At 56.9% G+C, this 27,002-nt stretch overlaps 1 protein-coding gene across 2 annotated transcripts; it reads left to right on the forward strand.

Moving 5' to 3' along the window:
* The first annotated feature begins 4,788 nt into the window (after positions 1-4,788).
* Positions 4,789-26,935, forward strand: ASIC4 (acid sensing ion channel subunit family member 4). 2 transcript variants are annotated; one of them, XM_081051853.1, is made up of 10 exons: positions 4,789-5,598; positions 20,821-20,965; positions 21,063-21,190; positions 21,378-21,540; positions 22,009-22,065; positions 24,060-24,213; positions 25,298-25,389; positions 25,465-25,544; positions 25,816-25,920; positions 26,104-26,935. In XM_081051853.1, exons 1-10 carry the CDS (start codon positions 5,017-5,019, stop codon positions 26,215-26,217), a joined length of 1,620 nt encoding a protein of 539 aa, XP_080907979.1. In that variant the 5' UTR covers positions 4,789-5,016; the 3' UTR covers positions 26,218-26,935. The 2 variants fall into 2 exon arrangements, with proteins under 2 accessions (XP_080907979.1, XP_080907980.1); XM_081051854.1 differs by having other exon boundaries at positions 4,877-5,598; positions 21,396-21,540.
* Positions 26,936-27,002: the final 67 nt, after the last annotated feature.

The raw sequence follows: 27,002 nt of genomic DNA on the forward strand, positions 1-27,002 counted from the left end.
GGGGCTTCGGGTCTGAGGCGGGAGCCTGGAGAAGCCACCTGCCATGCCCATACCCCTCCCCACAAAAAAAAAACAAAAACCCTTTGAAATGCTGGTCCTTGCCACCCTGGCATGATGAGGTCTCCATCCCAGGGCAGACTGACAGGTCACCGTAGACTGTCGGTCCCAGTGACACTGGGTTTCATTGCCCACTTCGAGGTGCTTTGTGCCCTAAGCGTCTTGCCAGGATCTCAGCGGCTCCCAAGGTGGGCCCCTGCCCCTTTCCTCCACCCAACCCTCAGCAATACACCTGTCTGCTTAGCTCTGCCATCTCTGACGTGTATAGGGTGTGGGGAATCACCAATGGTGAGACACACCCCCTCCCCAGAAGAGATAAGCAGGGGTCCCTTCTTTCCTCCGTCTTTCCTCGGCAATGACCACGTCTTGGCCTCTGATTAAATCCTGACCCTTTGACAGACCTCGTTTCTCCCATCTCCTTGGCCTGGATGTCTTGACCTCAACCCTCTCTTCCCGGCCTCCCGGACCCGCGCCCCCCCCCCCCTGTGTCCCACGCCTCGCCCCCGCCCCTGCCCCTCAGAGCTTTAATCCCTCCTGCTGCTTTGCCTCCTTATCTGTTCCCAGCAGCTTTCACTGCTGCAAAGCCCTCTCCCCCTCCTTCCCTGGCTCTTCTCCCCCCCTCCTTCCCTGGCTCTCTCTTCCCTGACCAGCACCCCACCCCCCAGCCTGTCTTTGCCTCTCAGGCCCCTTGATGGCTCCTGGATGACACCAGATCTGCACCCCAGTGCCCTTTGCCCTCTCTCCAGCCTCAGGTCAAGAGTTGCCAGCTGCCCACCCACTCCTACACTGGCTTCCTCCCCCCGCCCCCGAAGGCCCTACAGATGTGGTCAGTTTCTGTCCAGCCAAGACTTTTCATCTTCTTTCACTGCTCTCCCCTTCCTGGCCCCCTCGCCTGTCCCCCCAGCGGCTTCTCCATCTTGGATCTGGTCTCCTCAGTCCCAGTGACCCACTGATGTGGCTTGGGCATCCCTAAACGGGATGGGGTTTTGGTAGAAGCCACAGGGCAGGGGTCAGGGCTGAGCTAAGCTGGCCCTAGGACAGGTTGGGGGTGCAGAGTGCTGGTGGACAGTGGGGGCAGGGCCAGGCAGTGGGACCCTAACCCTCCTAAGTCGCCTCAGATCACGTCCGGACCTCCCCACCCCCCTTCTCTGGGACTCTCATTAACCGCTTCTCCTGCCTCGTCCGCAGCATAAATAACCCAGATAAATCAGCCGCCGTCCGCCCCCCGCCCCTCGGCCCCCACACAGCCCGTTTGTCACTGCTGCTCGCTCACCAGCCAGGCCTGCCCAGTCCTGGCCTCCCCCCACCTTGTCCCTTCCCGTGCCTGTCTGTCCCACACTGGCTCATCCCTTGGTCCAGGACAGGTGTCGGGGACGGTGAGGGTGGTAAGGGGGTGTCCTGTGGGAAGGGGGGGGAGGCTGGAGACTCTAGGAGAATGCTGTCTGGGAGTTTGGGGGTCTTGTCATTTACGAATGGGGCTACCCAGGCAAGGAGTCTGGGGCCCACACGTGGTGGGAAGGGGCAAACGCAGCTCAGCTTGGGGGTCCTTGCGCCGGGAGAAGAGGCAGAGCCCCAGAAGCCCCAATGCAGGAAGGGGTTAGAGGCGCCCTGAGAGCCCTCCACCTGGATCCTGGGAGGTCTCCGAGTCTGCCTTTGGGCATTTTGTCTGAATCAGACCTCTTACCCTCCCTAGTGCTCCGAGTCAGAACCGGCCCGCCCTCCCTCTCATCTCCCTTACCCTCCGGCCCCCATTCCCATCCCCTGCCTTGTCAGGACGCACAGGTGCCACTCCAACCTCACCTCTCAGTCCCCCCACCATTCTCTTTTGTGGTCAGGAAGCCTAGGGGGCTCCACCCTGGGGGGTGGAGAATTGGAGAACAATTCTGGGGAATGGGGACAACTGCAGGACAGAGGACACCTGCTAAGGCTTCGCGGCCTGACCCTGCAGCCACCTCTACCCCTGGGTCCCCGAGGGCCCAGCACCCACACTCCCAATTAGAGTCCCTCCCCTTTTGCTCACACCCAGCTCGGGTCCTGGCCAGCCAAACTTGGCTCAGATGCTCACTGCAGGGGGCAGCTGGTCCCCAGGGAGTGAGTGGAGGAAGCAGGGAGGGGACAGGGTAGCTGGGCGCTGGGCTGGGGGTGGGGGTGGGGAAGAAGCTGGGCTGGGCCCCAGGGACCAGCTGGGCAATGAGCCGGGGAAGCAGCCGGGAGGCTAAATGAGGGAGATTATCACCCAACTGCAGCCGGGCAGAGAGGGAGGCAGGCAGGGAAGCGGGGAGAGGGAGGGGAGAAAGGACGGGGGCCAGAGGGAAAGGGGGTGTAGAGGGAAGGGGGAACAGAAGAGGCTGGGGGAGTGGGGGTGGAGACCAAGGGATGGGCTGAAAAGATGTATGTGTGGGACTCCCACTGAGTATAACCAGATTCCTGGGGGTCTGGGAGAATGGATGATGGGGACTTGGGGACAATTGGAGACAGCTGGCTGTGGGGCATTGGTGGGGGTGCGTGCAGTTAACTGCTGTTCCACTTCCCAGTGTCCTGGATCCTCCCCTCCTCCGACCACACTGGGTTACCACCCAACTTCATTCCTTCTAGAGGTAGAAGGCTTTCTGCCCCACCCTCAGGAAGAAAGAGGGTGTGCTCTCAGCTCACGAAGGAGACCAGTGCGTTGGGGGGGAGTATGACCCCACGATCTCAGTGGATGGCAGGGCAATTTAGGGACATGCACTGAGCCCAGGGCAGCAACGAGTACTGGGGAAAGCTTGGGGGGCAGCTCCCCGCTTTCTTGGCAGAGCCCCAGACTGAAGTAACCTTAAAAAAGCAATTAAATCACCTTTAAAAAAAACAGTAAAGAAAAATCAATACTAGGAGAAAGGGGAAGAGAAAGGCTGGGGGAGGACAAGAAGGTGAGGGAGAAACACTGGAAGGGTCTAGACTGGAAGTCCCGCGGTGGGGGGGGAGCATAGGGGGGCCTGGACAGGGGGCAGAGAGGGCTTTCCGGTGACTCTGCGTGCTAACTCACAGCTGCTCCCAGGGCCAACCCTTTCCCCATTTGGGATGCCGCCAGAGGCAGCCCCTAACCCCCAGAGTCTATCTTTCCAGCTTGTGGGGAAGCCCAGCCACAGGGCCCCTGAGGAAGCTACTTTGAGGAGAGGCTGGGGACGACCCAAGCAGGGTGTCATGCATGGCCAGGGGCCTGGAGGTATGTGGGCTACATACTGGGGTGACCCACGAGGACGGCGCTGGCCCAGTCTTGTAGCCAAAGGGGAGCAGAGTGGCTCCTTGTCCCTCAGGGCAACCATCGCTGGGCCCCTCTCCCAGGGCCAGGCAGGGGCTGCATGGGGGGGGGCAGGTCTGACGCAGGGGAGGGGTGGCCACTGGGCAGCGGGTGGACCTCGGGCTCTAATCCCCAGCAGCTGCCGTTTCCCTCAGATCGATTCCCTTCTCACTTTTTTTTCAGCTGCTGGTTCCGCGGCTCAGATCGATGGAGCCGCCTCCCCCGCCCCTCTGAGCTTCCTCTCCCTGCTGCTCATTAGCACCCCGATTAATCAGCCCCCCCTCCTCTAGGGGACAAGTGCTTCCTCTCCCATGAGGGCTCATGCTCTCACAGGGCCCCCAGAGCACATGTTACTCACTGTGACCACCCCCACTCGGGGGCACCGAGGCATCTCCTGCTGGCCTGCCAACAGGGGCCGTCCCTGCCTGTGATAACAGCCCGGATGCTTGCCTCCCCTTGGCAGGACAGCAGCCACCCCAGGGCTCCCCTACCCCACTCTGCCAGGCACCCCCTGCATCTGTTTCTTCAGGATCGCACTTCCTGCCATCCAAGCCCGGCACATTTCTACTCCCGCCAGTACCATTTGGCCTCTCTGCTCCCTGGCCTGTTCACTCAACAGCCCCTCCCCACCCCCAACCGGTTGTGGCTAGAAATTTGGGAAACATCTGGGGAAGCAAAGTGGCCACAGATATGCAAGGATGCCTTCTTCCCAGACACTCCAGTGACTGAATTTCGGGGTGGGGCAAAGTAATAGAGGGGTGACCAGCGTCCCAAAGGGGGCAGGGTATGGTAGGTGTGAACATCAGGAGTAAACCTCTAGGGAAGCCGAGAACGTTGGTGGCCTCACCGTTGTCCCCTTGTCTATCTTGCTCTTCTCTGCCCCCCCCCATTCAAACAAGTGGCTCTGCTAAGTAGTTTCTGGAAGCCGCTGTGGATGGGGTAGTGGGGTCGGGTGGTGGCTGGGTGCTGGAGGCAGGAGTCAGGGAGGCCAGGAGCCAGGAGATGGAGTTGGCTGACCCTTCCTGGGGCGTGGTCCAGAAAAGTGGCAGAATGAGCTGAAGACTCCGGGTGCAGCACTCCTCCCTGGGTGGCCTGGGAGTGGGACCATCTGAGGACCCCACGAGTGGCTAGGGTATAGCAAGAGTTTAGGGCTCAGCCCTACCAGGGCTCAGGCAAGGACCAAGGATCCCTGTCCTGGGCTGGGGGCTGCCCCCTCCCCTGGCCTGGCTCCTGCTGCCCGTGCTGCCGGTGAAACGCTGTTGACATGTCCTGAATTATTAAGCACGGGGTGGGCTCCGGAGCACATGCTGAGCGGAGCGGCTGGGGCTGCGCGTGGCGGAGCAGCGCTGCTCCCTCGCTCACTCGCTCGCTCGCAGGGACACACGCAGGGGCTGACAGCTGTGCTGGTGCTGATAAGGGAAGCCACAAGGAGACGATCGAGGAGAGAGACAAGCGGCGGCAGAGGCGGCAGCGGCAGAGGCGGCACCAGGGCTGCGGAGCTGCTGGGAGTGGGAGTGACTCCCCCACCTCGGGCCCCCACCCTGTCCCTGTCCTCCTCCTGCTTGCCCTGAGTTTAGAAGAGCAGCCGCTGCCACCACCACCACTCCGGAGGGCACCGGGGGCTGCTGGCCAGGGAGGGACAGGGGCAGGAGGCTCCGGCCAGTCCCAGCAGCTGGGGACAGATGCCGATCGAGATTGTGTGCAAAATCAAATTTGCAGAGGAGGATGCGAAACCCAAGGAGAAGGAGGCAGGGGATGAGCAGAGCCTCCTGGGGGCTGCGCAGGGGGCAGCAGCACCCCGGGACCTAGCCACCTTTGCCAGCACGAGCACTCTGCATGGGCTGGGCCGGGCCTGTGGCCCAGGCCCCCATGGACTTCGCAGAACCCTGTGGGCACTGGCCCTACTCACCTCGCTGGCTGCCTTCCTGTATCAGGCGGCAGGCCTGGCCCGGGGCTACCTGGCCTGGCCTCACCTGGTGGCACGGGACCCCGCTGCCCCAGCCCCAGCGGCGGGCTTCCCAGCTGTCACCCTCTGCAACATCAACCGCTTCCGGCATTCAGCACTCAGCGATGCTGACATCTTCCACCTGGCCAATCTGACAGGGCTGCCCCCCAAAGACCGGGACGGGCACCGTGCCGCCGGCCTGCGCTACCCAGAGCCCGACATGGTAGACATCCTCAACCGCACTGGCCACCAGCTTGCCGACATGCTCAAGAGCTGCAACTTCAGTGGGCATCACTGCTCCGCCAGCAACTTCTCTGTGGTGAGTCCTGCCAGCTGGCCCGCCTGGCCTGGGGTGGCTAGAAGCTGGCGGGGATGGGGGTGGGGTGGGGGTGGGGTGGTGTGTGGGTAATCCTCAACAGGGCTTCCCTTCCTTCCGCCACCAGAGGCTGGCCTCACGTCTCACCCAAGCCTGGTGTTTCCCTTGGGCTCCCTAGCCATGAGGCAGGGGACACTCAGGGGCTTACCCTGGCGCTGCTGCTCCTCTTCTTGGCTTTGCTGCTGCTGCAGTGCCCAGGTCTGGGGCGGGGGTTCCTGGAGTGGGACCAGGGGCCCCAAAGCTGGTTAGCTTGCATGGAAGGAATGCCAAGGCTGGACTAACTGACCCCACTTTTCTCTTGCTCCCTTTTTCTTCTATGGCTACTGGATGCTTCTCCCTGCCAAATAAGGGTGATGGGGAGAGGGTGTTTGGGGGGCCTCCAGCAAGGGAGGCACTCAGACTGCCTCCTGGGGAGGTGGCCAGACTGGCCGGCTGGATAGAGACGATCTTCGTGTACACTGGGTGCCAGTGTCTCTTCTCTGTCTCTGTGTGTCTCTCACACACACCCCCTTTCACAGACTCCCTCACACATCCCTCTTTCATGCTGCCCCTCTGGCTTCTCCAGCTTTCCAGGCCCTCCCTCCGTTTCCTGGTTCCTGCTGCTCCCTTGCCGGGCTCTGGCTCTGACACTGAGAATCACTCATTCACTCTTCTTATGTGCACGGCTCACCCTCACTGCTGCCCAGCACACACACATGCGTACTGCTCAGGGACAGTTTCCTGCACACTCTGTCACACACTCGGTGTCCATGCCACTACTCTCATGTGCACACCTACACCCCCACACAGCCAGGGAGCTACTCGTCTCCGTGTCCACATCCCAGCTCTTAGCTGCCAAGGACAGGGTCACACTGTGGACGCCATCCCCTCTTGTGACAACCCCTCCATCTACCTCAACGCCTGCTCCCCACGGGGGCTGCGGGCGCCATCTCTCCCATGTGTGAATACAGACACACATCCTGTCACCGGGAGTCAGTATGTCGGCTTGGGCTGCCCTCCCAGGCACACCTCCCCAAATGGGTGTGTGAGTGTGGGGGTGTGTTTTACATGCTGTCTGTCAGTGCGCCATTCACCCAGCCACGGGGTATCTATTATTCCTGGTGCTTGAGATGCCTGTCCCCAGTCTAGTTTACTCCCAGCATTGTGTACGTGTGTGTTTTCATGCATGTACCACTGCCCAGTGCATATGTAAATAGGTGTTGTTAACATGCTACCCACTCCAGGCCAGTCTCCAGTGCCAGCCCCAGAGATGGGGGACTTTCCCTCCTCATGGCCCAGCTGCTCTCTGCCCAGGTTCTCGCTCAGTCACTGCCTCAGTATCACCAGGATACATGTTCCCACTAGATGCCTGGCTTCCACCATTCCTGTAGCCTCTGGGTCCTCCTGCCATTGGGTGAGGGGCGTTGGGTAGCAATGCAGGAAGGGACAGAAGGGAGAGGATTGTGCTGGGAGAAGAGTCAAAGGGCGCTGACCCATCTTTTAGGAAAAAAAAATCACCCCTCCCAAAGCCAGGGTTGTGAGAGTCCCCCAGAAAGAGGTGGGGTACGGACTGTGAATGTGGCCTTTTGGATCCATGGGGCTCCTCTGTTTGACATCCTTCACCCCTCCGAGTTGGGGGGACAGAGCCCAGTCTTAGCAGGTGCTGTTGGGGCAGAAATCAATGGGGGCTTTGTGTCCCTGAGCAGGAGTTTTATCCCAGGCCCTGGCTGGTGGTGGAAAAGAAAGGGGAAGAGTAATGAAACCTCAGTGGAGAGAAGGGGAGGAAGAGATGGAGGGGTGAGGGAGGTGAGGGAGGCAGGGGTTTCTTGCCTAGCCTCCGGGAATGAAGGACGTGCTGGAGGATAGGGAAGAGGGAGTCCCCTGATCCAGGCTGGCGAGTGCCTCTGAGTCCTGCGGATGCCCAGCCAGGGATAAAGGAGGATCTCCCACAGGCCTTTGCTTACGCTGGAGCTGGAGAGAGGAGGACAGTACAAGTTTGTGGGTCTCAGCTCTGGGGCTGAGGCAGGACAGTGAGGGGGGAGAAGCAAAACAAGCATTGAGGGACAGGAAATTCTCTTTGGATCCTACCCCCTGTCCCCCGCCCAGCCTAGACCCCATGCCTTTCTACCTGTATCCCACCTCCCCATCTGCTGAGTGTAACTGTCCATTGCACCTGGCATTCTAGGGCTGAAACTGCTGCAAATTCACAGGGTCTGGGACTATGGGTTGGGATGGGTGCCCGTGATCCATGGCAATGGGGAAGATGGGGTGTATTGTGGGGGGAAGATGGGGTGTATTGTGGGGGCAAGATGGGAGAAGGGGTATGGAGATGAAGACATGGGGTCTCTGATGAGGACATGAGGTCCATTATAGACTCCGTGGTGAGAACATGGAGACAGGATAGGGATTTGGGACCTATGGTGGAGACATGGATACAAAGACCAGTTGGTGGAGAATCTGCCAGGGTGTGGGAGGGGAGGTGGTCAGAGACAGGCTTTGGGTAAGGGGCTGTTGTGTTTTCTGTTGCTTTCCCTGTTTCCTCCTTTCCACTTCCCACTCTGCTGTGACCTTTCCTCTGGAATCCAAGTTAATAAATGTCACATTTTCCAGCCTATTTTTACTCTGGGTAATGCACCCTCCCCCAGTCCCCTAAGCTGCTGCTCTTGATTCTGTTACCACTGCAATTGCTCTCCCCCTACACTCCCTGAAATCCCCTCGCTGACTCCCAGTCAGTCAGTCACTCAATCAACATGGTGTTCTGGGCGCCTACCATGTGCCAGGCTCCCTGCCAGGTGCTGCGGGGGAGAACAAAGAAGGGAAGCCCCAGTCCCCAGGCCCTGTCCTCAAGCAGCCTACAGTCTTGCGGTGGAGCACAGACAGGGACACTCAAAAGCTTAACCAACCATGAAAGAGTTAACCAGCCATGCAAGCCAAGTGGTGTCCTAAGATGCCCGGATTAATTGCCAAACTAGGTACATGGATAGTAATAGCCTGAGTTCAGAGAGAGAGACCACCCTGAGCCAAAGAGAGCTGGGAAGGCTTAGGGGATGAGCCAGGCTGGCCTGGGTGAGGTTTGGAGAGTCTCCTGGGTGGTGAGGAGGCTCTCGCCTTTCTACCCATGCTCCCCTCCACCTAGCCCACCCAGCATTTCTCTCTTCTCTTGCTCTTCCCCCTCCCCACTCAGTCTCCTACCAACTCACTCCCACCTCCTACTTTCACCAAGACCTGTATGTTCTCCCCTTCCTCCCCATTTCCTCCCACCGTCTTCTCCCCCACCCCAGTGCTCCAAGCCCCATCTAGACTTTCCCCACTGCTGCTTGCTCTCAGTCTGCCCACTTCCTAGAAGGCAGAAATGACTTTCTCCCGAGGCTTCATCTCTGGAGCTGTAAACTGCAAGGGTGGCTCTAAGATTCAGTATCTCCTCTCAGATGGGGACTGTATGGTGGGGCGGCCAAGTGCATGGGTTCTCGAGCCAGACCGTGTGGATTCGAACCTCGGCTCTACCCTTTAAGCTATGTGCCCTTGGAGGAGTCAAAAAAATCTTCTGTAAGCACCAGTTTCCATAGTCATTAACTAGAATATTAGAACCTAAAAAAAAAAACACCTGGGTGATTGTGAGGATTAAAGAGATGGCTTAGCACTCTGCCTGGATGTAAATAGTGTGCACTCTGGAAGTGTCAGCTGTTGTAATGCCACCACCCCAGGTCCTGTCTTTCTTTGACCTGTTCCTGGCACCACCTGCCGTTTTCTGAACCATACGCTGGCATCTTCGCTACTCTCCATCACCTAGCCTTCCCCTTTCCAGACCCTCAGGCTTCCCCTGGCCCCGTACTGCATTCCCGTGCTATCCGACCCTCCCCAATACTCATGCACACATGCATAGGTGTAGGAGTGTGCACACGCCCGAGAGATCAGTGCTATCCCACAGGACGTTCTGTGATGATGGAAATGTTCTGTGTGGGCATTGCCCCACATGGCAGTCTCTAGCCACACTGGCTACTGAGCATCTTAAATGTGGTCAGCGTGACAGAGAAAACGAAGGTTCAGTGCAAATAGCCGCATGTGGGTAGTGGCTGCCGTATTGGACAGTGCAGCTTTGGTCCTAGGAAAGAGGTTCCGTCCGCCAGATTGGGTGGGGCTAGGAACTCCAGCTGGTATCAAAGGGAAGAAGGTGACAGCTGCGGGCTGTGATTGGAAGCCTGGCATCTGATCTCTGGGCTGAGGTCCCATGTTGATCTGAGTGGGGACACTGAGGTGTCTGGAAATACCACAAGAGCAGTACACCTTTCTTTACAGGTACAGGACATGACCTTGGTCTTTTCTCTTCCATTCTATTGTCTGAAAAATTGAGGTACAAGGGAGATGAAGAATCCTTGAGTAGGCAGGCGTAGCCCTCCGTCTCTCTGTGGGGTCCTCAGGGGTCCAAGCAGCCCTTGAAGGGCAGGGTGACCAGGGACCTGTGGGTGCCTCACTGTATCCATTCCCTCTAGGCTCTGACTTCCCTCCCCCTCCCAAACCTCCTTCCACACATGCTGGTGACTGCCGCGACTATTAATCACTCGCCCTGTTCTCTTCCTCTCTACTAATCAGGCACAATTAGACAAGGCCTCTTCCAGCTGGGCAGTCCCCCTCCCCGCCCTCCTCCCTCCTCTCTCAGCCCCACCCCACTGCCACCCAGGACAGCTCTGAGGCAAGCAAAGCAGCATGCAAGCCCTTACCACTCTCTGGCTCCCCTGGCCCTCAATTTGGCCCCCAATTCAAGGCCCCTTAGCAATCCCCTGCCTTCCATCCAAGCTTCCTCCTGAGCCTGTTCCCTTCTCTGGCATGGCCAGGCCAATATTGATGGTCTTTGCTCACCCTCCTTGGTCATGGGAGGGGTTACTGCATGCATATCCCAGCTCCATACGTTTGCCACTGGGGACTGGGGGCTGCCCCTTGCCTCCTTGATTGTGGAAGGGAAGGGCTTCCCACTGAGGTTGGTTCAGGGCTCTTACTACCAGATGAGCTTACCTCTGACCCCCACCCCCTGTCCAGCCCTCTGTCCCCTCTGGTCCCATCTTTTCCTGAGGCATGAAACTTGAGAACATCTAATTGAACCCGTAATTCAAGCTTGGTCCTGACTTCAGGAGCCCTGCAGGTCAAGCCAGGGAGGGCATAATAGGGAAAGGTGGGGTCTGAGGAGAACTGAAGATGGCTTATCCTTAAAGGGAGACATCCTAGCCTAACTGTTGCCCTGTGGTCAGAGATGCCCAGTGTTGGCGGGGTTGTGGTGGGGAGGGCGGTATCCTCCAATTTGTCCAGAGAAGCCCCAAGCCTTAATTTAATAAAATTTTTCCTGATTAAAAAAACAATACTCTGAGAACTACCTACAACTCACAGACGGCAGAAACCCAGTGTGCTTGCCCTCACCTGCCCTGCCACTGGCTGCTGCCTCTCAGCCCCTCCTGGAGGAGGCACTCTCAGTTCCCATTGGCCAGTGGAGTTGGCAGAGGGGTATTTGAGTGGTGTTGGCCCAGCAGCCAAGGGCAGGGGCTGTTACTGTTACAAAGGACCGGTCTGCAAGGACAGCAGGAAATGCCATGAGGGACGTGCCCCACCCGGCCCCACTCAGCAGCCCTGTGGCCTCTTCATTAATCAGGAATCAGCCCTGAGCTGGGCTCATTATCAGCTCAGCTTCTCACGGCAGCCGGAAGATGCTGATTAGCATTTGAAGAAATAGCCCCCATGTCCCCCTCCAGCCCTCCCTCTTTCTCCCCTACCCTTGCTTCTTCCTGGATCCTCACCCCTGCCCTTCTGCTTCCCAGAGGAATCTGCTCCCTCTCGTGGCTTGGCAGCAGGGCTGCCTCTGCCAGGCCCAGGCTGGGGTTCAGCAAGGATCAGGTGGGGGGGGCAGGAAGGAGGGAGCACCCCAGGGAGCACTTAAAGTGATAAGCCTCAGGGCAGCTCACGTTGAGGCCCCTGGGTGGAGGGGAGGGAATGAATGCCAGGTGCAGACTGAGGGTGGTCAAGGAGAGACAGACAGCTACCCTGGAGGAGGGGAGAAGAGGGCAGCCTCAGGCTGGTGAGTTCTCAGTATTTCCCTGCCCTTCCAGGCTCTCCAGGCAATGACACCTCCTTAAAGCAGCTGGGCAGAGGGGTTGGGGACAGCCAGAACCGTGGACAGGAGGCTTGAGGGTGGTTTTTTGGGGTTATTTTATTTTCTTTTTTGCAAATCACGGTGCAGGCTTAGGGTCTTGGAACCATCCCAGATGAATGGAGGTGGGAAGGCAGGAGGAGGGCAGAGACCCCAAGGGTGGAGATAGGTTCAGAGTGCGGTGTGTTTTCCAAAAGGCGGAGAAGGTGTGTACACTTTTCTTGCCTTGGCCCCCAGGTCGGGCGCTGGCAGTGCTGGAAATCCAACCCACCTCCCCAAATGTTCACCATGCCCTTGGGACCCCCGTTTTGGGTTGGAGGGAGAGCCGTTGCAGAGAGACAGACATTGGCTTGCAGCAGCCGAGGCAGCAGCGAGAGTTCAGAGAGGAGCCACGGGATGATTAAGGGGAAATAGAGGATTGATTTAGGAGGAAAGATTAAAGGAGCTAAATCCGTGGCGCTTGGCTCAGCGGTGACTAAGCGTGGACAGGATAATAGCTTACAAATGTGTGAAAGGTGTAAATACCAAACGGGGTGGGGGGGAGGGGAGGCAGCTCGGCGGGTCACGGGAGCGGGGACGCGGGCTGGGCAGCCCTCGAGAGGGCTGGGTACCGCTGGGCGACCACCCCGCACGGCTGGTCCCTCTCCAGTGGTGGGGCGGAGGGAAACGGGGTGTCGGGGAGCCCCAGTTTCCAAGCAGGGGTTCTGTTTCTGGGGGGCAGCTTCGCTGTCCTGGTTCTGCCCTCCAAGTGCGACTCCCGCCCCGCTGGGGACCTGAGGTCGTGCGTTCAAATCCCACCCGAGTCCCTCTCCGCCCCTTCGCCACCAAGCCTTTCTCGCTGTTCCAGGGCCCGCCAGTCGGCCCGGGTTCTGCAGCTCTCACTGGACCCCCGCCCTGCCGTCCAGGCTCGCGCCCCCTCGCCCCTCCCTGGCCGGGCGGGCGGCGGTGGCTCCCTGCGCGGTGGAAGCCTCTGGCGCCGCTGTGTGCGGAGGTCACTTTGTCGAGGAGAGGGGAGCCGGGGGAATGCAAATGAGGCAAACCCAGGGAGAAGAGCGGAGGAGCCCGGAGGAGACGGGAGGGAGGGCGCTCGGGCACGGTGATGGATGCCTGCCCCGCGGGAGGAAGGAGGGGGTGGCGGGGAGCCGGGTGCCGGTGGGCCGGGCCTGGACGTGCGCGGGGCCGGGGGGGGAGGGGCGATGGGGCCGGGGGGGGGGGGCGATGGGGCCGGGAGCGGCGTACAACCGCCCACCCACCCACCGCCACCTTCTAATTCTTGGCTCCTGAATTCTCGCCCGGCAGTGGGTGTGTGTGCTCCACTGTGTAAGCAAAACTCTTAACGCACAACTTTGCATCGCGCGGTGGGAATGTCAGGAAAGGACTTCGTTACATATTAAAAGTATTACCGCCTGGAAAATTGACTTTCTAGGGTTTAAGGCCTACGCGGTAGTTACCTCGGAATAGGTTTGGCGGTTTACTTGCGTTTTGGAGGCCCTGCACTCTCCTCTCCGGTGGAAACGCGGCGCTGGCTTGAAATCACTGCGTTCTTCCGCGGCCCCAAGCTCTCCCTGGCTCCCAGCTCCAGCTGGGCCTCAGCCCAGAGCCGCGCGGCCTGGACCCAACGCGGTCCTGCTTCTCTTCCACCACCCCTCACATATTTACAGTTGAACAAACCCTGTGTCTTTTCCTCCTAGACCCACAGCACTTCTACTTCGGGGGAGGAAGTCTCCCTGAAAAGCACTTGGGTGGCTGTGGGGGTGGGGGTTGGGAGGCGCTGTTGACCACGTGGTAGGGAAGGGGGCCAGGCCTGCTTGGGGAGTGGGTATTCTACCTCTGTCTGACTGTGGCATGGTCTGATGCCCTTCCTGCGGGGTGATTAGGCTTGCTCTGGGAAGCTTTACCCCCCTACCCAATTGAACCCCTGCTCCACTGCCAGAGGACTTGCACTGGTCTCCTCATCATAGCACCAATCACAACTGGTTATGATCTGCCTATACCTGTGACTGCTGGTTTTGTGCAACACTGCTGTGTACCGGCTCAGAGTGTAGGTGCTCAACAATCACTTTTTGAATGAATGTCTGCAGCTAGACACAAACTGCTTCAGGGCAGAGACCGTCTATTTTGTTTTCTGAATCATCCTTAGCACCAAGCACAGTACCCGACACACGGTACCGGCTCCAGGGATAGTGTTGGCCAAATAAGTGCTGTTTGAACACCCGCCATTTCTTGAGCACCTACTGTTTGTCAATGCGGTACCAGATGTGTCTGTCTGATCACACACTGGCTGTGAGCACAGACTTCAAGGCCAGACTGCCTGGTCTTATGGGACTGCTCTGCTGTCTTACGGCAGGCTCCTTGCCTTCTCTGGGTCACCTATCTTGTGTGTAAAATGGAGATGATAAGAAACCGCCAGTTTAGGGTTTTTGTGAGGATTAAGGAATTAATTTATGTAAAGCGCTTAGGACTGTGCTTGGCACAGAGTAAGCACTAAAATGGTAGCTATAGCTCTTATTTACGTACATTGCCTCTTTTCTCATAACACCTTTGAAGGGTGCCTATTATTATTATTTTTTAAATAAATTTTATTGGGGAATATTGGGGGACAGTGTGTTTCTCTAGGGCCCGTCAGCTCCAAGTCGTTGTCCTTCAATCTAGTTGTGGAGGGCGCAGCTCAGCTCCAAGTCCAGTCGCCATTTTCAATCTTAGTTGTAGGGGGCGCAGCCCACCATCCCATGCGGGAATTGAACCAGCACCCTATTGTTCAGAGCTCCTGCTCTAACTAACTGAGCCATCCAGCTGCCTAAAGGTGCCTATTATTATTCTCATTTCACAGATGAGAAATGGGGGATCCGAAAGGTTAAATGACAGAGTCCAAATCCCACAGACAGTAAGGGCAGGGCGCAGACGTGAACCACATTGAGCTTCTGGCCTGTGCCCTCCATGCTGCTTCTCATCTGGTGGGAGAGCCCTATCTGAGAGCCTGGGGGTTTCAATGTGGCATAGCTCCAACCTTTCTGAAGTGCTGTCACTGTTTCTCCCAAGTGCAAGAGGCCCTGTGACAATGGGCCCAGTTGGGAATCCAAGATCAAAACCGCTGCCTAATCTTGGCAGGAAGCTCTATTCCCCAAAAGGGCTCCCCACTTTCTTGAGTACCTACTAGGCATCACTCTGAACGGAGCTCTAATCCTCATGACTAACCTTAGGAGGAGGAATCCCCCTTCCCCTAGGCTCAGAGAAGTTAAATCATGTACCCAGGGTTGTTAGTCCACCGTTGGTGCAGAGACAGGATTTGAACTCTATTCTGTCAGGCTCCAATATATGTGCCCCTTCCCCATGTTAGGAAGCTTACGTGGATCTATTTCCGGCATCGCAGCCACTGGTTGAGCTCTGCCCGGCTTGGTTCTTATTGGTCTCTACAGCACTCTTATTACTAATATTAAGGCCTCATGTATATGATTCCACTTTGCAAATGTCTTCCATATACTTTGTCCCCTTTGAGACTTACAACCACCCTGTGAAATAAGTCAGGCAGGAATTTCTGTCCCCACTTGACAGAGGAGGAAACTGAGGTCCAGAGAAGTCAATAAATCACCTCACTAAGCAAAGTTACACAGGCTATCAGTGGTGCAGCTGGATTGGGACCAGGGTCTCTCGACTTGGGGGTGGGGAGGGTAACTAAGGGTAGTGGAAAATGCTGGGGCTGTTGGAGGGGGCTGGGTTCTCATTCTGAATTTGCCCCCTTTTACTGTATGCCTTTGGATATGCACTTGTCATTTCCAGGCTTGTGTTTGGCCTTTGTACAGTGAGGGTTCAGACTGAGTGACTTCCAGGTTTCTACAGCACAGACACCCCAGGCTTTTTGGGTTGGTGCCATCTTCCTTCCTCTGACCCTGGTGAGGATAGAAAAGGAGGAGGCTTTGAATTTAGACATTTGACCCAGCCCTGAGTAAAGCTGGGCCGGGAGCTGTGTGACCCCGGGCTGCTAGTCATAGTCCAGGGTATATGAAGATGTACTTCCTTCCACTGGCCCACTGTGGACTCCATAGCACTGCAGGGGTAAGGGGAATTGATCCCAGGGACCTAAGTGAGAGGCGTGGGACTGGACCGCAGCAGCAGGGAGGGCTGATGGAATTTGAGGGGATGAAGTCGCCATGGAAAAGTGGGGGGGAGGTGCCAGGGCCTTGGCAGAGGCAGGGTGCCCAGAAGGCAGTGGAGATAAAGCCCAGGCTGCAGATTAGCCCTGGGATTAGCCCAGCCTTCGCTGCTTCTGGTTGCTCCTTATCTCCTGGAGGCCAGGCCCTCTCCCTCGAAGCTCTGAGCCCTGGACCTGCTAATTGCCTGTTAACCCTGTGGGCTCCATGACTGCAGGGAGGATGAGGGGCTGGGGAAGGGTGGGGTCCAATGCAAGCAAGCCAGCCAAATGGGAGCTGTGAATAGATGGAACTCAAGGGACTGAGAAAAGCCACCATTCAGATCTTTCTCAACCCCTGATCCTTATCTGGGGCAGACCTGGAGGGGGTGGAGGGAGAAGGTGGGTAGGGCACCAGGGGAGGAGTTCCTGGCTGGCGGGGGTTGGCCTCAGGCCCAGGGAAAATTCTAGGAGGAAGACAAAAGACAGACACTGGACAGCTAGACTAAGGGATAGACAGAGAGAAAAGCAAACAGGATGGAGATGCAGATAGCAAAGGAACGGAGAAGCTGGGAGGGCAGCCAGGCCAATGGGAGGGAAAGGCATAGGCCCGGGGGATGGACAAGGAGACGGAGGGCAAGGGACAGAGAAATAGGCCAAGTGGATAATTGATCAGATGCCCAGGACAGACAGGCCTGGAGGATAGAGAGGGACTTGAGAGATAGTCTGAGATCAGAGGACAGAGGCTAGGAAGACACACGAACCCAGGGCAGGTGCAGGCTAACATTAACGGGGGACAGGCAGAGGCTGGCCAGAAGGACAGTGGTGGAGGGGTTCAAGGGTCTGCATGCAGTGCAGACAGATTCTCATCAAGAAGCTGTCTACCCTAGGTCCAGAAGGACTCTGGGAGGCCATGGGCTCAGCCTAAGGCCAGGGTCGTGGACCTGGGAGCTCAGGCAGAGAGCAAGGGAGGGCTTAGAGGAGGGAGGGCCAGACTAAAGGAGGAGGTGGGGTCTGAGATGGGGACAGGGTCCTGAGGCTGAGGGCGGGTCGTGGGTGATCTGGAGAGTGCAAAAATGCAACCCATTGGGGTAAATCCCGATCTGGAACCTGTCCCTTTCTGTAGCTGAGCCCTGGACTGTCAACTCCCGTACACACACCTTCCTTCCAGACCAGTCCAGCGGGAGAGAGCAGTGGACAGCCAGTGGGACCTGGTGGCTGAGAAGCCGTGCCGTCTCCATGGAAGAGGCTGTGGGCTGTGCTGCCACACGAGTTCTGCCACTTAGGAGCTGGCGGCTCCACCCACCACTGCCTGCCTGACCCAGGGATCATCTCCATCTCCTGAGCAACGCTCTGCTCTCCCCAGCAGTTGGGCCTGACTGGGGCTGTGCAGGTGGCCTGGTCCTGCCAGCCTGGCCTGTCCATTCTCTGCAGAGTATATCCATCAGACCCAGAGTCCTTCTACTCATCTCCTTTTGTCATCCCCAACTCTGCATAGCCATCTCAAGGCGGGGGTGCCAGATAACCACTGTCCTCCAAAGCCATGGGAGCCAAAGCCTTCCCCATTGACTTTGCCTTGCACAGGGCTGGGCTCAGTGTCATGCAGCATGTGTCTGTGTGTCCATGGGGGAGGTATCAGGTAGGGAGGTTGTCCCAATCCCACTCAGGGTCAGGAATCTGCACTAGTCATTTATTCACTGCATGCCCACCAGGTGTTTTATAAGCACCCACTATGTTTTGACATCAGGCTCAGTTCTGCTTGAACCTCAGCTGTCATTTACTTGCTGTGTGTCCTTAGCCAAGTCACTTTCCCTCTCTGAGCTTCCTCATCATTGAATGGGGGCAACAATACTTACTTCACATGGTTGTCTTAGAGGCTCAAAGGAGAAAATAGATTGAAGACACCTAGCATAGGACCTGCTACAAATGGGGATGTTTTATAGTGTTCACCTTTGTACTCTTTCCTTCCACCTCATGCCTCCTTCTGCAAATTGCACTGGGGCCTGGGGATGCCAAGATGGTAGAACAGGGCTCCTGGCCTCAGGATGAGGCTGAGCAGTAGATAGACTGTGAGTTGCTGGCAGTCAGGGCTCTGCTGAGTGGTGCTGCATGCTGGGGGACATGAGTGAGCAGTTCACTACTTGGGTCCCCCACGCAGCCCATGTGTTGTTTAGCCTCTCAACTGGAGCGTAAGCTCAGAACTGGCTGCATCAGCAAAAGCTGATTCCAACATCTTCTTGGCCCGAAACAGGAAGGGGGTGGGTGCTTTGAGATTTGGGGCACATACTTACATATTCCTTCCATCTGCCTTTCCCACACCAGTGGGGACCCAGGAATCTTGCATCCAGCCCCCTTCAGGGTTTCTCTCCTTCCGGCGACATGTTGGGAGAGCGCAGGTCTAGACTCAGGCTGTCTGTCTTGCTGGATTCTTCCCCCTTCATCAAGGGCCTTTCTACTCAAAGTGCAGTCTGAGGACCAGCAGGTGGTTTGAAATGTGGAATCTCAGTCCTGCCCCCACCCCAACACGTTTATACAATCGGAGGTTGCATTTTATTAAGATTCCCCTGGTGCTTTGTGTGCATATTGAAGTTTGAGAAGCACTGATCTTGGAGACATTGGCAGAGAAGCCCACCCATCTGAGCCTCAGTTTCCTTATCTGTAGGATTTAGGGTGGTTGTGAGGATGCCATTGGAAAGAGCATGGTGAGCATTTAGCCTAGTGCCTGGGACAGAGGGAGTGCTCTGTGACTGTCAGTGTCGCCCACTCTTGACCCACAGATGGACACACAGCAGGGAGTTGGCCAGGGGTGATACAGACAGGATCAGGACTCAAATCCAGAAGGTGGTTAGGGTGCAGAAGGAGGAGGGGAGGCGCAGGTGAGGAATTGAAAGGCAGCAAATATGGAGTGAGGAAGATATCGATAGGAGTGGAGGGGAAAGAAAGGAGGGAGAGCAGACAAGGTGATGGGTGTCTGATCACACTCCTGTTTCATTTCAGCTGAATGGGGCTGAAACAGGAGCTGGGGCTTGGGGTGGGGGGAAGGGGTCAGGCACCTACTAGGAATAGGTTGTGTATTGCCTCTACATGAGTTCCACCTCTCCCATTGATTAGCTGTGTGATCTTGAGCAAGTCATAACACCTCTCTGAGCTCTGGTTTTCCTGTCTGCAATCATCTGGCTAATTCAACCTACCTGATACCAGGGTGGCTGAGTGGATGAAATGAGATAGCAGTGGATGTTGCCATGTTTTATAAACGGCATGGTGCTTGTTTTTGTTTTAGGGATCTGCACAACAGATCTGAGAGTATTTGGGTTAAAGAGGAACTGTAAGAGAGGGGAGGACCCACAGGGCAATTAACCTACGGAGGATGGGCGATTTAACCTTGCCCCACAAGGGCGCCCCCAGCCCCCCAGTTCTTAGAACTTCTCATTCCCACTGCCCTCAACCCAGCCCCTCTCTCTTCTACACCCTCTCTCTGAATCGAGGCATTTAGAATATCTTTTCCCCAACATTCCTCATGCCTTTTCTCCCAGCTTTTACCCGTGTGAAAATGTTCCCAAGAAGAGGGAAGGGGGAGTTGAGAGAGAGTGATTGAGTGCGCCGACCCCTTGCCCCCAGGGAAGGTGCTGCTGTGATGGGTTTGACCCCGGGGCTGGTCTCTGTGGGGTGAACCTGGCTGAGGGGAAACTTGCCTCCGCCTCTCCCTCAGCCTCCTCCCCACCCCAGCTGCTGCAAATCCCCACCGCAGCTGTCCCCTCCCGGGTGCAGTCCCGACTTCCATTCCCGGGGCGCCAGCGCCATCTGGTGTCCATGCCGGAGAACTCTCCGCAGAGGAGAAAGGAGATGGGCTTCGTTCAGTGCTGCAGTAACTGCTTATTAAAGCGTTCTTTGCGCTCGCCGGGCACTCGGCCAGGTGCTGGCGACACCAGACAGGCTCCTTGCTCCTGTGCAGCATAAACTCTATCGAGGGAGAGAGGTGAACATTGAACAAGCAGACAAATAGATAAACAAGATCACCTCAGGTGTTGATAAGTACTTTGAGCAAACCAACACGTTGATGGGTTGGTTCTATCAACACGTGTGGTGTGTGAGTGTGATTCTGAATAAGGGACACTTAACCCGAGGCTTAAAAGATGAACAGCTGGCCGTGCCACGATTGGGGGTGGGCATTCCAGGAGAGGGAACTGCATGAACAAAAGTCTGAGGAAGGAAGGTATGCCATGTGTTTAAATTTGTCAGACATCTGAGGGTGGAGTGGCAGGAGAGCGAGGCAAGGGCCACATCATGTGGAGACTTGCAGGCTAGGGAAGGGGTGTGGCTTTCTTCCGCAGGAAATGGAAGGCCATTGTGGGGCTTAAAACCTGCAGGTGACTTGATTGGATCTGTATATTTTAGAAGGAGCACTCTGGCTTCTGTATGAATGGCCTGGAGGGAGAGGCAAGAATGGACTGAAGGGAGACCAGTTAGGAGCCCACTGCCAAGGCCAAAGTGGGACGAGAAAAGGGGGGACACGACATGGAAGGAGAGTGGATGGATTCTACATAGATTTTCAGTAGAATTGCCCGGGACAGCTGCTGGATTGGATGTGGGGGATGAGGAAGAAGGACTTCAGGAATTCTGACTTGAGAAACTTGGTAGATAGTGGGGCCCTTTACTCAGAGGAGGAAAATGGTGGGGGACAGGATTTGGGAAGATGTCAAGAGTTCTGCTATTGATTTGTTAAGCTGGAGATGCCTTTTAATCATCTAAGGGAGATGTCAGCCTAAAAGATGGAGTTCAGGTGAGAGCTCTGGGCTGTATACTGATTGCTGGGATATGGGACAGGGCTGCCCAGGCAGATCTAGCCAGGGAGGACCGGGAACCCTAAGCCCGAGGAGTTGTCTTAGCCCCTCCTTTCATGGCCCCTCCTCTTCTCTCTCACCCCCAGGTCTATACTCGCTATGGGAAGTGTTATACCTTCAACGCAGATCCGCAGAGCTCCCTCCCCAGCCGGGCAGGGGGCATGGGCAGCGGCCTGGAGATCATGCTGGACATCCAGCAGGAGGAGTACCTGCCCATCTGGCGAGAGACGAGTATGCAAGCAGGAAAGGGGCCGGGCTGCCTTGGGGACTCCAGCCGGGGCCATCTGCCTGGAATGGCTTTCCAAGGGTCTCCATCCCCACTGTGCAGATGAGACGTCGTTCGAGGCTGGTATTCGGGTGCAGATCCACAGCCAAGAGGAGCCCCCCTACATCCATCAGCTGGGCTTCGGCGTGTCCCCAGGCTTCCAGACCTTCGTGTCCTGCCAGGAACAGCGGGTGAACACCTTCAGCTGGGCGCTGGGTTGGGCATGGGGATGGGCCTTTGGGCTCAGAGGGGATGCTGACCAGACCGGCCTCTGAAGCTCACAGCCTGCCTGTCCACCCGTGGAGTTTCCTGGGGCTGTGGGCACTGGAGGAATGGGTGGCACTCCTGGGCATGACACCATCATGCCCACCTCTGCAGCTGACCTATCTGCCCCAGCCCTGGGGTAACTGCCGGGCGGAGAGCGGCCTCAGGGAGCCTGAACTTCAGGGCTACTCGGCCTACAGTGTGTCTGCCTGCCGGCTGCGCTGTGAAAAGGAGGCCGTGCTTCAGCGCTGCCACTGTCGGATGGTGCACATGCCAGGTGGGCGCCCCACCCCCACCAACCCTCCATGCTGCCCTGCCAGGCTCCAGAACTTCCAGGGTCATAGCACTGCTCATATGCACGGAAGGTGCATGTATACAACACCTGTGCCTATACCAATTGAATGTACATGTGTTTGTGTGGGACTTATGCCTGTTTTCACATGTGCACATGGAACGCACACATGCATGCTAAATTGCATCTATGCATACACGTGCTCACGTACTCTGTACCTGTGGACTTGTGGGGGTTGTGTGCCTGTGCTTGAACACATGCATACAAGTATGTGTGCCTACGTGCGTGCCTGCAGGTGTGCATGAGCATATATACAACTCAGGGCTGCACAGGTGTACAAACATGCACATTTTGGGCATGTGTGTGCATGTACATGGGTGCCCACATTTGGGGATGTGGTGAGGTGGAGGGGATGGAACCATAGACTCCAGGAATATTCTTCTCTCCTTTCAGGCAACGAGACCATCTGCCCACCAAATATCTACATTGAATGTGCGGACCACACACTGGGTGCGTGCTGCCTTCTCCCTTCCCTGCCTCTCCATCACCCTCTTCTTCATCTCCCTGTCTACCTTTCTCCTCACTTCCTCGGTTCTTCTCCTCCCCGTCTCTCCCTGGGGGAGGGGTTCTTCCTGGGGGTTGAACCTTACCCCATACCTCCAGGGGTCTGAGGACCTTTGCAGGTGTGGACACTTGGGTAAGTGGAGGAAGCAGGGTGGGGGTGTTGCAGAGAACCCAGGCTTCTTGTCTTGGTTCTGCAAATGAGCTTGTCTCTGCTGGGAAGTGAAATGACTCCTTTCTTGCTGTGAGGAAAAACACATTGCTGGCTATCAGTGTGGGTAAGGCAAACCCCAATCTGCCCATCGGTCTCGCCTGACCTGCACTTCATTCATTCATTCATTCATTCATTCATTCATTCATTCATTCTACAGATGATTACAGCCTGCCCTGGTGCTGGAGGTGAGCTGGGTACAAGAGCCCTGCTCTCGCAGAGCTCACTGCGTGGCAGGGCTGTGGACAGGCACTATGAGGCACTGTGTTAGTCCTTGGGTAGAGAACCTCAGGGATCCTACAAGGCCCCAGGGAGGGGTGTGCAGCCCTATCTGGGAAGGCAGGGAGGATTCCTAGAGGATGTGACAGATTAGCTGAGACTCGAAGGGTGCGTAAGAGTCACCCAGGTGAAAAGGGGGACATGTTCTAGGTAGTGGGAACAGCACATGCTAAAAACCTTGTGGCCAGAAAGAGCGGGTGTGTGGGGCACTGAATGATCGATCAGTTGTGGCTGGAAGTCAGAGAACAGAGAAGGGGGAGGGGAAGAGTAGAAGAGGCTCTGGGAAGCCAACAAAGGCTTAAGGCCAGGTAAGAATGCTGTCTGGTTTTAGGAAGATGACTCTGATTAGATGTGGAGAATAGATAGGTAGGGATGGACAATAGAACCAGGGTGACTGGTCAGAAGAACATTGTAGTGACCCAGACATGAGGCCGTGGAGGGGAGAGAAGTGATGGGTTTGAGATGCTGAGATAGTAGCTCCCATCAAGACCTTCCCTGCCCCACGTACCCACCGCGTCAATCAAAGGGTGATTGAAGAGTGTTTCGTGAAGGAACAGAAGTGTGAGCAGGGATAAGTGAACCATAAGAGATGGTGAGACTCCACAGAACCAGCCACACCAGGGAGCCTCTCCTTCCCCAGGCCTGGAGGATAAAAGAAGGGAGCGCTACTGGAACCCAGAGAGAGAGCTGTGGCTGTCCGAGAAGGCTGACGGAGAGGAGCTGTGGGCACAAGAGGAGGAATGCAGCCTTTGCCAACTATAGCCTGGCAGTGAGGAAGCCAGGGAAAGAAATACCCTAGTATCTCTCCCCTCCATGCCTCTGACCCTGCTGGGGCCTTCCATTGGCCAAACCCAACCCAAAGCCAGACAGCAAAGGAGTCTAGGTGATACACTTGGCAGGGCTCAGCCTCTAGGGCTCAGAGGAAGGCTGAGGAGAATGGAGAGTGGATCTGAAGGGGCGAACAGAGAAAACCCAGCATACTGAGCACACACATCCTGTTCATCCATTTATTCTTCTGTTTGTCCGTCTGTCCATCCAACCATCCATCCATCCATCCATCCATGCACCCACCCACCCACCCATTCATCCCAGTATCCTCTCCAAGTCCCTTGTGTGTCTGAGGCCTCATGTGGTTGATTAGCTTGGTGGATGGGCTGTGCCCTCCCTCTGAGCCATGAAGACCTCCCTGCCCCAGGGGCTGGGGGACAGAGGGACAAGCCTGTGGGAGGGTGGTGGGGGGTGGTTCTGCCTTCACCTGCTTTCTTGGGTAAATTGAAGCTGATCCAGGAAGAGACCCCCAGCCAGCCTCCTCTAGGCAGTGCCAGGGCTGGTCAGTAAAAGCTCTACGTGTGGATGTGGCTACCTCAGGACAGCTCCTCTGCCTCCTCATTGCAGCTGGTGGGCCTCTGGGCCACCCCCCCCCCCCACTGCAGTTGGTGCCTCTGTGTTGCAGACTCCTTGGGTGGGGGCTCTGAGGGCCCGTGTTTCTGCCCTAACCCCTGCAACCTGACCCGCTACGGGAAAGAAATCTCCATGGTCAGGATCCCCAACAGAGGCTCAGCCCGGTACCTGGCCAGGAAGTACAACCGCAATGAGACCTACATACGGTATGTGTGTGCGTGTGTGTGTGCGTGTGCGTGTGTGCGCGCGCGGTGAAGGCCACCCTCCACAGGCCTGGTGCATGGCGGAGATGGGGAGCATTTTTGTTAATCATGAGTCTTCTGCCAGGAATGCCTTTCATAAACCTTTTCTAACCCATCTTCCAAGTTACATCCTGTGTCTCCACCTCCAGGGAAGCCCTGGTTGGTCCAAATGCCTTTCATCTGAGCCCCCATGGCTCCCTGTACATATCTCCGTCAGTGCATGTACCCATTGTTTTAGAACTCTCTGTCTACATGTCTTTCTCCCCGAGCAACCTGGGAGCTGTTAAATGCATGTGGTGTGAAAGCTGTGCTGAGGGAGAGGAACTGGAAGGGCTTGGAGAGAAATAAGGCGGCCTGCAGCCAATCTACAAATGCTGAGCGTCCTCTGGGCGCCAGGCCCAGGGCTGGGTCCTGTGGGGACAGGAATGATTATGACCCAAAGCCTACAATGTGTGGATGAACCCACGTGTGATGTGTGGCACTGCTTCTCAGGCCCCAGGAGAGATGAATGCGCATGGGGTAGGGGAAGCAGGGTAGGTGTGAGCTGGGCCTCTGAGGATCCCAGATTTGGGTCTGTGAGAGGAGGAGAGAGGAGGAGAACCCCAGTCAGAGAACTGTGCAATGATGTGGAGACCAGCCTGTGTAGCAGGGGGACGAGAAGCAGATAAGAAGGCCCCGTGCAACATATCATGGGCAGTCTTGGAAGTCAGGAAGAGGAATTTTGGAGAGGACTTCGGGCAATAGGGATCCACTGAAAGTTCTAGAGAGGCATGGGGTGAGGCAACATGAACTCTATTTGCTGCGTTAGAGAAGGCAGGGGGGAATCCTGCAGGCCCAGGCAGTTTTGCTCTCCAGGGCCCTTGGCTAAACCTAGAGTGTGAAACTAGCATGCATCTGTGGCTGCCTTCCCTCACAGGCTTTGGGATTCTGAGGGTAGTTACCAGCTTCCTGGCACTGGGGGTCTCAGAGTAGGATCTGCTGGACCTGGGATGTCCCTGCAAACCGCCTCCGTCGGTCCCCATAGACGCCCTGCTCTCTGTCTCCACAGGGAGAACTTCCTGGTCCTAGACGTCTTTTTCGAAGCCCTGACCTCTGAGGCCATGCAGCAGCGAGCAGCCTACGGCCTGTCAGCTCTGCTGGGTGAGATCTGGCCCAGATTCCATGGGGTGGGTCAGTGCAGCCTGCTCCCTCTGACTCTGCTCTTCTGCTCTGTAGGGGACCTCGGGGGACAAATGGGCCTATTCATTGGGGCCAGTATCCTCACACTGCTGGAAATCCTTGACTACATCTATGAGGCAAGGAATGGGGGCCTGGCGGGGGCCACCCAGACAGCGAGTGGGCGATGGGAGGAGGGGCTCTGGGAAGAGCAGAGGGGCAGCGCAGGCTTCCTGGTGAGGCTGGTCAGGCTGGGAAGTCAAGCTCTGCATTCTTTGCCAGGGTCCCCTGACTGGCTAAAGGAGTCAGGAGAAGGGGATGGGTGGAGGATCAGGGAGTCTAGTGCGAATGTGTTGGGCAGCAAGTTCTCTACCAAGTTTCCTGAGCTTGCTGCTATCCCTGGACCCCTAGGTGTCCTGGGACCGACTGAAGCGGGTGTGGCGTCGTCCCAAGACCCCTCTGCGGACCTCCACAGGGGGCATCTCCACTTTGGGGCTGCAGGAGCTAAAGGACCAGGTAAGGACGAGCCCTACACAATACGCATCCAGCACCTTCTCCCAGGCCTGAATACCTGCCATGATTTCTGTACCAGCCTATGGGAGGGGTTCCAGGGCTCCCTTGGAGCCTCTGCACCAGGGAATAAGGCTGGTTGTATGAGGCTTGGGGGCATGGCTTGAACTCTCCCTCTTTACCTTTCAGAGTCCCTGCCGAAGCCGAGGCCGGGCTGAAGGTGGGGGAGCCAGCAGCCTGCTCCCCAACCACCACCACCCGCATGGCCCCCCAGGAGGCCTCTTTGAGGACTTTGCTTGCTAAGATGATGCTGCCTCTGAAAGGACCCAGGAGTCTGGGACCCCTCCTTGAATCCCCAACGTAGTATCCTCCTGCTTCTGGGACAGAATGCTGGGGAAGGGGCAGCCCAAGGCTAAGGGCCAGGGTGGTGGTGCTCACCGGATGTACTCAGTTCCTGTTCTCACCAACGCTGGCACCAGCTGCTTTCTTTCCATGGTTCTTCTTGTTCACGCCCCCCACCTCAAGGCTGGTGCCCAGCGAGGGCTGGAGAGCAGGCCATGGGCCCTGGTGGAGGGGACAAGAGGGGAGATGAGAGGGAGGTGGAGGAAGTGGCCCACCCCGGTAGGGGTGAAACCCTCTGTACATTTGTATATACTTAGGGAGGACAGCGTGGGGGTGGGGCTATGGGGGGGCGGGTGATTCAGGGGCAGCCAGGGTCCCAGCTCTAGAGTGTCAATAGGAGAGGGTGGGCCCCCGGGAGTCAGGACTACTGGTCTGCTCCCATTTCCTACTCCTCTCCAGGCCCAGCTCCCCTTTTGGCAGGGGGAGCAGGTGGCCCAGCAGGCCTGGCCCAGCTCCCAATTCCCCCTGCCCCACCCCGACCTCAAGTCCCCCCCGCAGGGAGCAGGCAGACCTTTCAGACCCTGGTTGAGCTTGGGGGTGAGGAAGGAAGCCTTCTCAGGCCTCTTTGCCTCTGGTTTGGTTTTAAAAAGTGCTGATGAAATTAGGAATAAAGCGGCATAAATAATTATGTGTGTCTGTGTGACCGAGCTAGGAGATGGAGCAGGGCTAGGCACACGCACAGCGTG

This window comes from Rhinolophus hipposideros, assembly GCF_964194185.1.
Source record: "Rhinolophus hipposideros genome assembly, chromosome: 6".
NCBI classification, from domain to species: Eukaryota; Metazoa; Chordata; class Mammalia; order Chiroptera; family Rhinolophidae; genus Rhinolophus; species Rhinolophus hipposideros.

Excerpts from the sequence above, each read along its gene's own strand:
- ASIC4 (XM_081051853.1), top strand. The coding sequence starts at position 5,017 with ATGCCGATCGAGATTGTGTGCAAAATCAAATTTGCAGAGGAGGATGCG. Across the intron at positions 21,541-22,008 it reads TCGGATGGTGCACATGCCAG|GCAACGAGACCATCTGCCCA; the intron begins GTGGGCGCCCCA and ends CTCTCCTTTCAG. Across the intron at positions 25,545-25,815 it reads TCCTTGACTACATCTATGAG|GTGTCCTGGGACCGACTGAA; the intron begins GCAAGGAATGGG and ends CTGGACCCCTAG.